The sequence below is a fragment of the Pelodiscus sinensis genome, chromosome 20 (assembly GCF_052426305.1).
Source record: "Pelodiscus sinensis isolate ZL-2025 chromosome 20, ASM5242630v1, whole genome shotgun sequence".
Classification (NCBI taxonomy): domain Eukaryota; kingdom Metazoa; phylum Chordata; order Testudines; family Trionychidae; genus Pelodiscus; species Pelodiscus sinensis.
The window spans coordinates 29,584,708-29,601,032 of NC_143071.1; the positions used below are offsets into that span (position 1 = coordinate 29,584,708).

At 59.1% G+C, this 16,325-nt stretch overlaps 1 protein-coding gene across 4 annotated transcripts in view; it reads left to right on the forward strand.

Moving 5' to 3' along the window:
- The window catches only part of SHISA6 (shisa family member 6), a 202,653-nt gene extending 195,347 nt beyond the window's left edge, over positions 1–7,306 (forward strand). For all 4 annotated transcript variants that reach the window (XM_075903456.2, XM_075903457.2, XM_075903458.2 and 1 more), the window contains one exon: positions 1,209–7,306. In XM_075903456.2, the coding sequence (XP_075759571.1) occupies positions 1,209–1,762 (554 nt within the window). In that variant the 3' untranslated portion in view covers positions 1,763–7,306. The remainder of the gene's footprint in view (positions 1–1,208) is intronic.
- The last annotated feature ends 9,019 nt before the right edge of the window (positions 7,307–16,325 follow it).

The following is a 16,325-nucleotide window of genomic DNA, read 5'->3' on the forward strand; positions in this document are numbered from 1 at the left end:
CCCCGCGATGGGGGACACTGCCACCGTGCACACCTGCAGCAGCACCGGGGCGGTGTCTGGAAGCTCCTTGGAATGGTGGGGGGGTTGTTTCTTCAGGCAGTGACTGCGTTTTGGCAGGCCAGGGTCAGGATCCGTGGTGGTGCCGATGCGCCGGACAGACCTCAACATGCCCACACCAAGCCTTCTGTGGCACCGCCGCCAACAGAAGGGGCATGTGTGCGGAGTCCCTAGCCCTACGCCAGACCCCCAAGCCAGTGGGACGGCCGGCAGGACCGTGCACTTTGCATGGAACAATCCCCCCCCGGGCCAGGCGGTCTCCATTTCCCTGCACTCCTCAGCGGCTTTGGGACAGCCCTCAGATTTCTGCGCTGATATCGCGTGAGGTCCCCACCGCCCTTCCGAAACCAAACCCCAACCAGGAAGTGCAGTGCCCCACGGGAGCACCCCTGTGCCCAGGGCTAACCTGGCGGGAACCACAACAAGAAAAAGAGGGTTTGAAAAACTGCAGAGAAGACAATTCTGATTGAAACCAGCCTCCTTGGGCTATTCCTACATGACACAGCCCATCTGACATGACATGACATGACATGACATGACATGACATGACATGACATGACATGACATGACATGACAAGACAAACACTGGTGAAATGAAAACCTCAACCTTTCAATGGGTCTGAAAAAAATGTTACTTTTTGTTTCACGCGAAATTTGGAAATTTCACCTTTTAGTGCCAGTTTGAGACAAAAGGAAATTTCTAAATTTCTCTCAGACTGGAAATTCTGTTTCCCAAACAACGTGGCTTCTGTGACCAGGTAACCCTACGGTCACCCGAGACTGTGACAGGGACTCCAGCGCTGAGTTCATGGGGTGACAGTGCCATTGCATGTGCTGTAGCTCATGGGCTCGCGTGTCCCCTGTTCTCTGCTTGGCTAGGAGTGATCCCCCCATATTGGGCGCTGGGTCCACGTGCCGTGCACACGATACTCACACGGTGCAGCTGGCGCCGTTCTTGCGCTATGGTGACCCCTCTGAAGGACGAGGTAAAAGGCCCGACGGGCCTCCATGTCTGTGCTGCCGCAGACACTGCCTGGCGCGCCGGAAAGTCTTGTCCCAGAGCACTACCCTCTGCACAGCACCCTGCTCTCCCGCCCAGCCCCGCCCTCGGCTGCTCCCTAACGCTGTTTCCCTTTCTCTTCTGCCCGCAGCTGACAAAGAAGCCGACGAATATTACATGAAGCGAAGACACCTTCCTGACCTGGCAGCACGGGGGACGCTCCCTCTCAACGTCATCCAGCTGTCCCAGAAACAGCCCAACCACCGGGAGCGGCCCCGGCGCCCCGTGAGGGCCATGTCCCAGGACAGGGTGCTGTCTCCCGAGAGGGTCATGCCCGAGGAGTTCAGCATGTCCTACGAGCGGATCCTCTCTGATGAACAGCTTTTGTCCGCAGAGCGCCTCCATTCCCAAGACCCCCTGCTCTCCCCGGAGCGCACGGGCTTCGCAGAGCCGTCCATGTCACGCGCCTTGTCACACACGGACGTCTTTGTTTCCACGCCTGTCCTGGATCGCTACAGGATGACAAAGATGCACTCCCATCCCAGTGCCTCAAATAACTTGTACAATACCTTGTGTATGAACCAAACGTCCGCCAAGCGCCAAGCGTTCGCCTCCCGGCGGCACAACACCGTGGAACAGCTGCATTATATCCCAGGACACCACCAACACTACCGCACAGCGAGCAAAACAGAGGTGACTGTTTGATGTGAGGTTGTGCCTAGAAAATAATCAGCAAGGACTGGTGTGACCCCAGCACCCCAAACTGCAGTGGCCTTACAGGCCAAGATAACCTCTAACTGAGCGTCCGAAAGGACTTTTCTGAGTCCCATCTGCAGTGTTTTTAAACCCATTCTCATGCTGTTGACATAAGAACAAAAACAAAACACGACTTGGGAGGGACATTGGAGAGAGCCCCCATCCTGTGCCAGTTTCTGTCAAAGAAAGCCATAGCAGTGGCTGGCACCTGCCAAGGGCTAAGCTGCTGGGACGCCCTGCTTCTGGTGACTGGAGGACTTAACTCAGTTCCTCACAGAGCCCTTGGTAGGGTGCAGCCTCCTCGCTTGGCAAGTGAGGCCTGTCGCCATCTCTCACACCAGCGCTTTTGGCCAGTACTGAGTTGTTCAGTGGTTCCTTGCATCACCCTGGACTCTGGTCGTCTCCGCCAAGCGTGAGACGCTCACATACCCCCCCCCCCCCACACACCCCCCCAAGCAGCCGCTGCTCTTCCAGAGGGGTTTTCCAGGCAAAGCTTACCGGGGGGCTGCCAGATCTCGTGGCACGATTAGTTGAGCCGCTAAATATACTCACCAAACAGAACTATACTAGTGCCTACAAACCGCCTGCTCTCAGCGTAGGAAGTAGCGGGGTTGACGTGTCAATAAGCACAATTAGGCTGGAATGCTCGTTAGGCCCTTTCTGTGCTCTTCCTAATTTCTGTAACCAGAAAACAGGGATGGGATTTGATTGGTTCTGCTTCTTGCCAACATGATGCCGGAGGCACCAAAACCCACCCACCCGTCATCCCCTTGCTAGCCAGCACTATAGGTAAACCCACAGCTCCACGGAAACCGTCCGACTCGCGCTGGCTTCCGTGGGGCCGTGGTTTCACCACGCTGTTAGCAGCTCGGCCCAGCCCGGCCCCTCAGCCTCTTCCGGAGCTGAAAGACCTCACAAGGGAGGACTCACCATGTCAGGGGGACGGCGCCCTCTTTGCTCAAGCTGCTTAAAAGACACGGACAGAAAAGTTTGTCTATTGCCTCAGAACTAGAGAGAGACTTTCCAGTCATCGCCTGAGCCGTTCTATTTCATGTGCATAAATTATATAGTAGACATAACCCCTCGAAGCGGGCATGCTGTACAGCTGATGTGTATTGCCAATTAGATGCAGAGTATTTGTAAATTCTTTTAAAAATAGACTCCTGGGTCCAAACTTTGTGAGGTGTTTTGTATTTCAGTTTGTATTTCCATTCTGTAGAGCTCACTCAAAGTAGGACGTACCTCTGCGCCCTGGGAGGAGCTTTCGAAAGGCCGGTCAGTGTCCCGGACCAAGGACTTCAGGTTTTACATACAGATAGTAAGAATTGACCCAGCTCTCTGCCACTCCACCGCATACTCAGTCACGGCCCCTCCCCCACTCACCGCATGGCCCCCAGCCTGCGGTGTGAGATGCTCTCTGGCTCCCAGCAGAGGCTAATTCTGAGGCCCCCCCGGGTCCCGGGGAGCCGGAAGGGCCGTGGGAAGATGTTCTCCTTGTGACGAGCCTGTTCCCACTTGACAGGCATCATGCTGCAGTGGGCCAGGGCTGTTCTTCGCCTGGTCGTAGCGCCCGGGGCTCAGTGTGTCGGGAAAGGTTCGAGCTACCAGTACGGGGCTTTGTTTGACAGAAACTGCGCTGGGCCCCCCACGTCCACCCCTGCGGGCTGTGTGATCTAATGAGCCCTCCCCGACCGTGTGGCGTTTTGCAGTGGGACAGAGGAGACACCTCTCTGTGCAGGGGCTGGCTCCGTTCACCCCACCCTCATCCCGCCTCTTCCAGCCCCGCAGATACGGGCACCTCTCAGCAGCAGCCAAGCCTCTCAGCCTTTACCCACCTCTTCCTGAGGCCGGGGTTAATTCTGAACGGAAGGGAGCCATTTGCCGCTGCGTCGCAGGCTGGAATGCAGGCAGTCTTGCCAAGTGGGCAGAGCAGGAGTCATGCCTAGTGGGTGGAGCACGCATCCAGGTTGGGGAAATAAGCTAAGAGTCAGCCAGGGATTGAAGCAGAGAGTCAGAGCCTGGGGCAGAAGTTGCAGGCCTGGCCCGGAGCCAGGACGGGTCCCTGAGCTCTGCAGGTGTGAGAGCAGAGACTGGAGGAGGGGCAAGAATCAAGCACGGAGCAGGAGCGGCGGCTTCCTCCTGCCTTGACTAGCCTGGTGGCCCAGGCGCTGGAGTGGGCAGCCCCCCGTTGCAGGGGCCCACGGCGGGGCTTGGCGGAGGCTGCCCGGTCCTCGTAACAGGGCAGACACGGGATGGAGCCGGGCCAGTGTGGCTGTCTGGGCGCTGGCGCGAGGGCAGGACATCACCCAGTGCACAGCAGGAGCCGTTCCACCGAGGGGAGGCGCGGGCCCGTTCCAGCTGGCTGGGCAGCCGAGCCAGGCTCTGCCGGGCGCCGGGGTCGAACTCTGCTCTCTCCTCGCGGGAGGCAGCCAGCTCCCTGGGCGGCTCTTTCCCCACAAACTCCATCTGCTGCTTCCGCTTCCAGTGCGCGAGGTGGGAGCAAGGGGAATAGGAGCAGCTCCGGGACCTGCCTGCGCACCCTGCCGGAGGCCGTGCCGTGCACCAGGCCACTGACTGCCGAGCGCCACCTCCCCGCGTCAGGAAGGCTGCAGGCCCTCTGCCCCCCGTCCCGCCCTGGCAGTCACCTGCCAAAGGCTCGCGGGCCCCTGTGGGCCTGTCCCGCTCACGCAGGCAGCTGGGGGAAGCTGATGTGTCCCACAGGCGCAATGAAGCCCCCTGGCAGCCGCAGCCCTGGGGGGAGCCGGCAGCCTCACAAGGCCGGGCAAGTCCCTAAGAATCGTCTCTTCTGGCCACCGCTCCGGCCCTGCGTGGCGTGGTGGGCGGGTAGCTCAGCCACGCGCCACCGTGCTCGGCCGGGTGGAGCTCCTCCTTGTCCCGCTGCCTCAGGCCGTCATGCCTGGGCTGGCGCCGGGTGTCGCTGGCTCACAGCACTGGAGAGGCCCTCAAGTCCAGGCCCGGGTGTCCAACCTGCTCTTAAATAGCCCCGGGGACAGAGATTCCCCGGGCAGTTTAGTCCAGAGTGCGACCGGCAGGACGATTTCCCTCATGTCCAACCTAACCCCCCTGGCTGCAGTTTGAGCCCCTTGCTCCTTGTCCTGTCAGGCAGCAGAGGGGACGGAGAACAACGTTTCTCCCTCCAGGTCCTTGAAAGCTGCTGCCATGTCCCCTCTCAGCCTGCTCTTGGCCTAACCAGCCCCGTTCCGCCAGCCCTTTGAATCGGGAGGGTCCGTTAGGCTGATGCTGGACCACTAGTCCCAGCTGGCCCCTTGAGCCAGAGGGGAGCAGTAGGAGTCCGGGGGGGTGGCCGAGCTGCTGCCAGCGCCACGGGAGAGAAGGGTGGACGCACGGTGTCCCGTGGCGGGAGAGCATGTGCTGCATTCCAGCAGCTGACTGGCAGGAGTCAGAGGGACTGTGCCAGGGTGGGGCAGCGTCCCAGAACAGCCCACAGGGTCTCTTCTCTCTCTCGTGGCTCCCTCGCCAGCGGCAGGCCCGTGGCTGCTCTCACAGAACCGTCCGCTTCCCGGCTTCCTCCTGCCCAGCTCTGAGCCCTCTGACCCTCTCTGGGGAGGAAAGCAGGGTGTGGGCCAGACGCCTCCGGGCAGCAGGTCTGGCTTGTGACCCGCCGGAGCCGAGGGCGGCCAGAGGCCTCTGCATAGTGCCCAGGGCCTGAAGTGCCTGTAGGGCGGGGAGGAGGGGGAGGTACTGCACCGCATGCCCGGGGTCTGTAGCATTTCCCACCAGCTGGTATTGCCTTTGCATGCCCCAGGCAGTGCTACAGACTAACGGGTTGCACTGGGGGACCCAGCATTTGCACTGACCCCCTGACAATTGTATCGCCTGAGAGCTAGAGCGCAGGCTTGGAGAGATGGAAACTGTTTTTAACGAACCACGTATCACACACCCCTCTGTCTGAGCCGGTGGCAATGTTACCAGGTGAGGGGCAAAGGCACCAGGTTGTGTTGTCATGATAAATGACAACATTTGCTAGTGTTGTAATGTTCCTTTGCTACACAACCCTGAGTCAGGGCTGTGGAGACGAGCAGGTGGGGATGGTTACTAAGGTACAAGGCCCCCGTTCCTTGCCCAGCATTAATTTCTACTCACCGCTGTGCTTTCCTGACAGGCCCGGGAAGCTGGGTCACCCTGCTGTGAATACATGGCAATATAGATATATATATAAATATATATATATTTCTCTCAAACCATGCCACATCCAAAGGGTGCAATATGCTAGGATCGGGGTGCCGACTCTTTACCGACAGACTCATCCCAGGGAAAAGGGGGAGAGCACCCAGCAGCTGGGACAAGTTCTTCATCGCAAACGAAGTTTCGAAAAACAGGGTAACACGTTAACTGTCATGGAAGTTTCTGTTCTAATTTGTGACACAGTCACCATTTTCAGTTTCTGTAGCAGAAGACGCTTGTCTTGGCTTTAGTTTCAGATTGATTCTCTACAGCTGGAAGGAGGCCTATGCGGAAAGTGGTTAATACGTGTCGATTTCATGTGCTGGAGAGATACAACTAGGGGACAGTTTTGAAAAGCTGGATTGAGTATTTTCATTAAAAAAAAGTGTTGTTAGCAATAATTGTGTCAGGCTGTTTCTTAGAAAATAGCCAGTTGTTTGTTGTATGTTTATAAGCTGATCAATGATCATAGAGGTGTAATTAACAAGCTGTCGCTAGCTGGCTGAGGCTTACGACTGAGATGTCCTTGTGTTTTAAAACTGACTGACTAAAAAAAAAAAAAAAAATCAGCTTTTAACCTGCTGAAAGGCCTTGGATTTGAGGGGAGACGGGATTAGTCTGGTCCAATCTATTCATGTAAATCTGAAAGTGAGCCACGTTCTCAGTAGTTAGAAAAATGAGGTTTTGGGTCTCTTTTGTGCTCTTCATTCTGTGCGAAAACTCTCACCGCTGGTGTTATTCAGGACAGCAGTGAAATGTGAGAACCATGCCACGTGGAAGGGGTTTGCCCATGAGCTTTGTAATAGCGTCGTACAACCTTCATTCCGTAAATCGGTTAGAAATTTTGTAGCGAGAATTTCTCGGCTCTAAGACAGACAATTCGTACTGAGATTTTTCGTTTGGGGGCCAGTGTTTCCTAAGGGGGGTAGGCAGACAGACGTTGTGCTTTAGCCCAATTTATGGATTCTGTGTTTACATTGTTGTGCTTTACCCAGTTTATGGAATCTGTGTTTACTACTATTATACAGTAGTACTGATGAGAAAGTACATTTGTATCTGTACCTTTGCACAGCCTCTTGGTTAACCATTAAATAAGCTTCAAGATGAGCAGTATTTGACTGTTTTTCTCTGTATTATTCTTGTTGTTATACTTACCAGTAAAAGCACATTCTATATGTACTGTAAACAAAACTATTACCAGTTTAGTAAACTTTAGAGTCTTAAGGATTTTTCCACTTTTGTCAGTAACAAATATTTATGGATTCCAAAATAAAGCAATTTAAACAAAACAGTTGTTCCCCTTTTGATATCTATTGGGGAAATCAAAGGCCGTTCTCTTGGCAGTTTTTGAGACCTTTGTAAGGAAGGTTTGGCAGGGACACATCTCTAGTTCTGCATCCGTGTTTAAATAACAGCAAGTAAAATGAACAGGAGGCGGGCCGGAGAGTCTATTTTTCATGTATTTATTTCTTGCTTTTCATCAAATGCTAGGCCCTAGAACAGAGTGCTACTTCTTCCCGTCCCCCACAACACTCTAGTACGCTTGCAGGTGAGTTGTCACACAACACAGTCTACGTCTCTCGTATTCTTTCCGGGGGAACTTTATTGGCACAGATCGTACCTCCCGTCACCGGGACTCGCTGGTTCGGCAACGCCCGTGGTCCAGCAGGAATGCAGATGTTCCCGGGCCACAGAGTCCAGGTGTAGGGAGGTCTGGCCGTGGGGCAGGAGTGCTGCAGGGGGGTGGAGGGGGCTGGCGACTCAGCCGGGAGCCCCTGGGGGGTGCGGCACAATCTGTCCCCAGCAGCTGGGCAGTTGCAGGGGCTGGCAGCCAGGGTGCTCCAGCCCCGGCTACACAGCTCTGGCTCCAGCAGTGGACAGGATGCTCCAGCCCCAGTTGTGCAGCTCTGGCCCTGGCAGCAGCAGGGCAGCGGAAGCTAGAGAGCTCCGGCCCAGGGAGTAACCAGGCCGCTACTGGAGTCCTGGGAGGGGGGAGGGGGGAAGCGGTGGTTTAGCGTGGGCCAGGAGGGAAGAGACCTCCCCTGGTCCGGCAAATCCCCTCGTTTGGGACCAGTCAGGTCCCGAGGGTGCTGGGCCAGGGAGGTCCCACCTGCAGAACTTTGCATATAACACACACACACACACACACACACACACACGCCTGACCCGCTGGAGCACACCCTAATGCGCTCGCTGGCTCAGCGGCCATGGAGAAAGCGGTGGACGTGATGCACCGTGGCTTTAGCAATGCTTGTGATACGGGCCCCCAGCTGGCAGCCAGTGTCAAGCAACGTGATTCAGGGGCTGGTTTTGTTCACCAGCTTCATTAGTGATCTCGATGTTGGAAGAGAAGGTTAAAGGGGTTGAGGGCCAAATATCTGCACGATGCGGGGTTCCCTGTGCACACACGTGCCACACGGTGCGGGGTTCCCCGTGTGCACACACGCTGCACAGTGAGGGGCTCCCTGTGCACACTCACTGCACGGTGCGGGGTTCCCTGCGCACACTCACTGCACGGTGCGGGGTTCCCTGCACACACACGTGCCACACGGTGCGGGGTTCCCCATGTGCACACACGCTGCTGGGGCTTGCTCCAGCTTCCAGCCCAGGGGTGGAGACAAACCATGGTCCCGCTGAATGTCTAGCAGCAAACCCAAAGCCTTGTCCCCAAGCGAACGGCAGAACCCACCGGATTTGCAGCAAGGGTTTTATGAATGAAGCCACGGCACCAGCAATGCTGGTAAATCACCGTCTGCGCCCAGATGGGGCCTGACCTCCAATTCAGCAAATAACTGTTTACGTCTTCATGGTTTCCCAGCGCTCACACACCCGGCCCCACCACCATGCTGGTTCGCAAGTTCACCACCCAGGTCCCCAGCCCATAAAATCCTCAGGGGCTAACCCCCCCTCCTCCCGGGCGCAGCAGGGGCCATGCAGACAGGTGCCTGGCTGCCAGCTGTGAGCCTGGAACCACTGGCCAGGTTTGTGCAGTGGCCAGAGGGGCAGCAGATTGCAGGTGGGTTTCAGTTCCACCTGCTGCTGGAGGCCATGGTGGGCTGCTCGGGGTGAGTGGGGCTGTCTGACAGGAGACTAAACCGGAGGGATCGGGTTGCTCCCCATCGATGCAGGTGGGAGGACGCCAGGGAGGGGCTGTGCTAGAGAAGCTGGCAGTGGTTTTCAGGGACCGCCCCATGCCCCTGCTGGCCTCTCAGACCTCACGGCTGCCGAGGCAGATGGCAGCGAGCCAGCCCTGGGAACCTGAGACATGCAGCTCAGCAGGGTAACGTTGGCACAAGTCTAAATGGGTAGAACCTGGCCAGGAGCAAATCTAGGCTGGAAATGAGAACAGAAGAGCAGCCAGACGGGTCAGACCATAGGTGCATCCAGCCCAGTGTCCGGTCTGCCCACAGCGGCCAATGCCAGGCGCCCCAGAGGGAGGGATCACAACAGGGAATCCCCTTGTGATCACTCCCCTCTCACCCACTTCCAGAGGAACAGAGACTAGGGACACCATTCCTACCCATCCCAGCTAATAGCCATTGATGGCCCTCACTTCCATGAATCTATCTAGCTCTTTCTTGAACCCTGTCGAAGTCCTGGTCTTCACAACTTCCTCTGGCAAGGAGTTCCACAGGTTGACTGTGCGCTGAGTGAAGAAAAACTTCCTTTGTTTGTTTTAAACCTGCTGCCTGTTAATTTCACTTAGTGATTCCTAGTTCTTGTGTTGTGAGAAAATTTTCACAGGCTATGTTTTGGGGCACCCCCCCCCCCAATAACCATTGTGGGGGCAAGCAGCGTAATTGGGTCTAGGATGGAGTCTGGCCGTCTGCAAACAGGAGTGTGACAGGCAGTTTCCTGTGACAGTGAATTATGCGGCGGGGACACCCGGGCTGTGGGCCACGTTACCACCGTGAGCTTTGCTGGAGCTCAGCTGCCTGCCACACTTGCCTGGCTGCCGCCCAGGCAGCCCCAAGGACCCCCCCAGCTCAGACCTTCTTAGCAGGGAGCCCCTAGGGAAGTCAGCTCCTTAGAGCAGCGTGCGAAGCGCAGCCACAGAGGCTCCGTGCGCAAGTTCATGCCCTGAGCTGGGGCCCTGCCCTGGGCTCGGACACGCTCCGTCTTCCCAGAGGGGACAGTCCTGCCCTCGGGTGTCCCTGCCACGTCCGGCACTAGGCGGCGCTGCCACGTTAATGTCCCGACGACCAGGGCCGTGGGCTGCCTTGGCAGCATTACACGCTCGTGGCAGAGCCACTGCCTCTGGTCTCCCTGCTCCTGTGTGACCCCAGGCCCGGCTGAGCCTCCGTGGCTTGGCTCAGCCACAGACGCTGAAGCAGAATCCGAGGGCAGCCAGGCCCCGCCTGCAGCTCTGGCACCTGCGGTCACTGGGGCACCACGGTGCTTCCAGATGGCACCGTGCCAGGTGCCTGGGTGTAATGGGATGGGGGCCGAGAGCTGACCACAGGGGCCCTGCCAGTTCCATGGGGCCAGGTCACCCCCGGGGGCAGAGAGGCTGCGGCAGGCCTGCGAGGGGCTTTGGAGGTCCAGGCCCCACTTGTGTCCCGTCCATGGGGCATCACAGCGCACTCACCAGCGTGGGGCCCTGCGCTGCGGTCGCATGGGGGGCTCATTGCCGGACCCCCAGCACGTGGCCGTTTCCACCCAGGGCTCTCGCCTGAGCGCCAGGGAGCCTGGGTCCCAGCTCTGAGGAGTAGCAGGGGGCGTGTCACTGCTCCCCCGGGAGAGAAACCCAGCGGCACGTGCAGCGCGATTCCTCCGCAGCCCCGGTGGGTCTCCAAGCCCCGGGCCGGGGGCAACGCCCCAGAGGCGCGTGGGGGCCGCCTGACACACCCGGTTTGCTCTGGCCCGTGTGCTCCAATCTCTCTAAATCCACATCCAGGGAGCTGCCAGCTTGGGCCGGACCCCCCCCCCCTCAAGGATCTGGCAGCCAGACGCGGGGGCTCGATGCTCATCCGGCGGCTGGGCCCCCAGCCCAGAGCGAGCCGGCCAGCGCTCGTTGCAGCGTGGATGTGGGGGGGCGGTCACCCTCTTTCTCTGCCTCCCAACGCCCAGGACAGGAAGGTCCCAAAGCCTCCAGCCGCCTCCACTGCTGGCCCACAAATACCCAGGGACCCACTGGAGCGGCAGTGGCCAGTCCCCCGCGGGAAAGCCGAGGATCCGGGCTGGCGCTGAAGGGGCACGGAGCCGTGGTGGGTTTGCTGTTCAAATCCGGCGCACGCGTCTCAGAGCTGCAGCTCCCGCCCTGTGCTGTCCTGGGGGGGGGTTAACCGCGCGGAGAGCCAGCGCCCTCGGCCAGCGTCGCCACGGCGGACGGGCACCTGTCACTTCTGGAGACGCAGCAGCAGGCTGCGGTGGCCTGTTAGCCAGGCGTCCCTCACGCCTCCGGCTTGCTGGGATCCCATGCGGGCGCTGGGAGGGGGTGGGCCGCCTTGGGGCATGGCGGCTGGATGGCGGGAGCCCCGCTCTGCCGGTCGCTTCCTCGCCAGTGGGAGGACGGGCCTGGCTTCTGCACACGCGCCGTGGCGGGGCTGGCTGGGTCAGCGGCGCCTCTGGGGTTTCACTTTCGCTTCTGTTCCTTTGGGCCCAGCGGAGCGACCTGCAGAACGTCGGCGCAAGGGCTAAACCGAGCCCGACTGTGCCTCAGCTCCCGAACCTCTGCCAGCCAGGAGAGCGGCTGCCCCGCGGCAGGGCAGGGAAAGGAACGGCCGCCCAGCGCTCCAGTGGCGGGATTGCTGGGAGAAATGCCACGTACCCAGCTCCGCAATGCAGCCGAGAAAGACCCGCACGGGCCAAGGGCTGGAAGCCTTTCCACTTAAACCCTGGGCACACCGTTCAGAGGCGAGTGGCCATCTGCTGGAAGAGCCTGCCGAGAGCAGCCGTGGCCATGCCCGGAGCGGCTCTCCCCCAGGGAAGAGGGGCGGCCATTCTGGGAGAGATGCCGCAGCCGAAGCCAAGGCAGGGTCACTGGCGACGTGCCCGGCCCGGTGCTGTGCAGCAGAACACGATCTAGGTCCCTTCTGCCCTGCACTCCCCCCTCGGGCACTGCTTTCCACAGACCCTTTGCAGCCTCTCCTTCCCTGCTCTCCTTCCCCCCACACCCTGCTCTCCTTCCCTCCTCTCCTTCCCCCCATTCCCTGCTCTCCTTCCCCCCACTCCCTGCTCTCCTTCCCTCCTCTCCTTCCCCCCATTCCCTGCTCTCCTTCCCTGCTCTCCTTCCCTCCTCTCCTTCCCCCCACTCCCTGCTCTCCTTCCCTCCTCTCCTTCTCCCCACTCCCTGCTCTCCTTCCCTCCTCTCCTTCCCTCCTCTCCTTCTCCCCACTCCCTGCTCTCCTTCCCTCCTCTCCTTCCCCCCATTCCCTGCTCTCCTTCCCCCCATTCCCTGCTCTCCTTCCCTCCTCTCCTTCCCCCCATTCCCTGCTCTCCTTCCCTCCTCTCCTTCCCCCCTTCCTTCCTTCTCCCCATTCCCTGCTCTCCTTCCCTCCTCTCCTTCCCCCCATTCCCTGCTCTCCTTCCCTGCTCTCCTTCCCTCCTCTCCTTCCCCCCACTCCCTGCTCTCCTTCCCTCCTCTCCTTCTCCCCACTCCCTGCTCTCCTTCCCTCCTCTCCTTCCCCCCATTCCCTGCTCTCCTTCCCCCCACTCCCTGCTCTCCTTCCCTCCTCTCCTTCTCCCCACTCCCTGCTCTCCTTCCCTCCTCTCCTTCCCCCCATTCCCTGCTCTCCTTCCCCCCATTCCCTGCTCTCCTTCCCTCCTCTCCTTCTCCCCACTCCCTGCTCTCCTTCCCTCCTCTCCTTCTCCCCACTCCCTGCTCTCCTTCCCTCCTCTCCTTCCCCCATTCCCTGCTCTCCTTCCCTCCTCTCCTTCCCCCCATTCCCTGCTCTCCTTCCCCCCACTCCCTGCTCTCCTTCCCTCCTCTCCTTCTCCCCACTCCCTGCTCTCCTTCCCCCATTCCTTCCTTCCCCCCATTCCCTGCTCTCCTTCCCTCCTCTCCTTCTCCCCAGCTCTCCTTCCCTCCCTCCTTCCTTCTCCCCACTCCCTGCTCTCCTTCCCTCCTCTCCTTCTCCCCACTCCCTGCTCTCCTTCCCTCCTCTCCTTCCCCCCATTCCCTGCTCTCCTTCCCTCCTCTCCTTCCCCCATTCCTTCCTTCCCCCCATTCCCTGCTCTCCTTCCCTCCTCTCCTTCCCTCCTCTCCTTCCCCCATTCCTTCCTTCCCCCCATTCCCTGCTCTCCTTCCCTCCTCTCCTTCCCTCCTCTCCTTCCCCCATTCCTTCCTTCCCCCCATTCCCTGCTCTCCTTCCCTCCTCTCCTTCCCTCCTCTCCTTCCCCCATTCCTTCCTTCCCCCCATTCCCTGCTCTCCTTCCCTCCTCTCCTTCTCCCCACTCCCTGCTCTCCTTCCCTCCTCTCCTTCCCCCATTCCTTCCTTCCCCCCATTCCCTGCTCTCCTTCCCTCCTCTCCTTCCCCCATTCCCTGCTCTCCTTCCCTCCTCTCCTTCCCTCCTCTCCTTCTCCCCACTCCCTGCTCTCCTTCCCTCCTCTCCTTCTCCCCACTCCCTCCCCCATTCCCTCCCCCATTCCTCCCCTCCACGCCTTCCCTCCTCTCCTTCCCCCATTCCTTCCCTCCCCCATTCCTCCCCTCCACTCCTTCCCTCCTCTCCCTCCCCCATTCCCTCCCCCCCCACTCCTCCCCCCACTCCTCCCCTCCACTCCCTCCCCCCCTTCCCTCCCCCATTCCTCCCCTCCACTCCTTCCCCCCATTCCTCCCCCCCCCTTCCCTCCTCCCTCCCCCATTCCTCCCCTCCACTCCTTCCCCCCACTCCCTCCCCCCTTCCTTCCCCCCATTCCCTCCCCCTCTCCTTCCCCCCATTCCTCCCCTCCACTCCTTCCCTCCTCTCCGTCCCCTCATTCCTTGCACAGGGAAGCCAGGCACCGGCTGCGAAGTGTTTCTTAGATTTCAGCGTTGCCAGCTGACCTTGTGCCCAGCCCACGCCAAGGCAGAGGAGATGATCCCCATGCAGAGCACGTCTGTTCTCAGTTGCCTTGTCAGTGCCACTAGACAGGTTTTATTGCTCTCCAAACCAATCAACCCCCGCGAAGCCCTGGCGCCGCTCCCAGCTGCAGCGGGTCCCTGGAAGCCGAGAGCCGCCAGCGTACGGCCGCTCCTGTTCGTGTGCAGAAGGGGCTCAGGAAGGGGAAGGTCTCCAGTGCCTGCATCCTCAGAGCTGCTGTCATTGCTCTGGGGACCAGTTGCCGGGGAAGTTCCAGGACTCCAGGAAGTTCCTGTACCTTCCCCACCCCCTGGAAGGGACCGGCTTTCCCGCCAAGCTGTCTGCAGCGGCCGCTGGTGGCATCAGCTCTTCACTGACCAAAGGGCCTTGGAGCAAACAACAGGGAAAGCTCCGGGCACTGGCCCCCCGCACAGCGCGGCTGGATGGGGAGATGAGCAGGCCCTGGGGAGAGCTGGTGGCGTGGACAGAGACAGCAGCGGGGCTGAGACGTGCGTTGCAGGGAGGAACAGCAAGGTTTCGACGTGGCCCGGACGGGCTGGAGTAACGGCCGGTGCCCAGAGAGACTGGAGCCGCCTGTCCACTGGCCCAGCGCTAAAAGAAATCCACCGACAAGATAAGCGGCTCTGATGGTAGGAGCTGGCCAGATCCCTCGCCTTAGCCTGGCTTGACCCAGCCAGCCAGAAAGCAGGGCTGCGTGATCTGACCTGAGCCCCAGAAAACCCAGCGCGAGGGGTTAAAGGAGCAGGAGGAGGGTGCAGACAGAAGGCAGGCCACGCCGGCCTCACCACCGCATGCTGGTCTCCCCGGCCCCACATTACCGAATTGGAGGGAAGCAGCCAGATCGCTGCTGCACCCCCTAGGTGGGGGTGTTGGCCCCAGAAATTGGTATAAAAGGGAGCCATGTGGGGTATTGAATGGGAGCTTATTGTTTGTTGATCTTATGTACGCCATTTATGTGAGTGTATAATGTCTGTGTGTGTAGGTAGGAATCTGTAATCTGTGTGGAAGCTGAATATTTCTGTGAATGTGGTTAAGCATGGCTATGGACAGGCTGAGTAGTGAAGCCCTGTGGAACAATGGCTCTCAATGGGCTATGGACAAACCCAAAGAATGGGGGCTGTCACCTGAGGGCAGCCAGCAGGGAACATAGAGATTGGCCTCTGACCAGGTGACTCGCTGCATACAAGAAGAGGCCAGGAAGGAGGTATAAAGAGGCCATGTGGTCGATGCCATTTTGTTCTCAGCTCAGCACTTCATCCCAGAGGCAGCACTGCAGGGATTGAAGAGCCCGGAAGACCTGTGAACCCATCCTGATGCTAGGATGTGCAACAAGAACTTTTAAACCAGCAGCTGTAACATCTCTGCTAGAGCCTGCATTGAGGACTGGGAGATTCGGTGCATGTAACGTACTATTCCTTTCACAACCTTACTCTCAGGCTTTTCTTTCTTGTAATAATAAACCTTTAGATATAGATTCTAAAGGATTGGCCCAGCGTGATTTGTTGGTAAGGTCCAGAGGGTAAATTGACCCAGGATCTGTGGCTGGTTTCTTGGAACCGGACAAAACTTGTTCTGGGTAGGTGGGGTGGGTGTTAGGACCCCCCACCTGTGTATGAAGCCCGGGGCCATCTGGGGCACGGATATTGCTGGGGTGTCGGAGGGGTTTTGCTCGTGAGGTTTCAGGCAGGCAGCTGAAGCGCTCTGTGGGACTGGTTTGTGGCCGATTTGGAAAGGTCACCAGTCTGGGGGCTGTAAGGAGCCCGGATTTGAGCAATTCACCCTGAGCGGACGTCCTCAGCTGTGCCCAGACACGGCCCGGTCCGTCACAGAGGGCTCAAGGGACCGTATGGCATAAGGACAGCACCTCCCAGCCCTGCCGATTTGCCCCTACTCCAGTGCCAATGGGGCCGTGGTCGCTCCCCCCCGCCTCCTTCCAACCGGCCTCTCTTCTCTCGCTGCCACCTAGCAGCTCCACGGTGATAAAGGGCCTGAATGACTCCGTCTCCCGCTTTCTGCCTGGTGCCAGCTTCACAGCTTCTTTCATTTTTAAACTCGTCTGATCTCCACCACGAGGCACCATGTCTCACCCAGGCATCTTCAGTCCCCTTCTGCTGGCTCCTGGCTCAGGGTGCGTACGGGGTCCGGCCCAGGGCTCACCTTCTGCAACGCTTATTTCTGGCCCTCACCATTTTCTTCTCTCACCCCTTTTTCATAGGCAGTCTTGAAACTCTTCGAATTCTCTCAGCGGGTTGGTTTCTGCCGTCAGGGGCTTTTGTCCATCGGC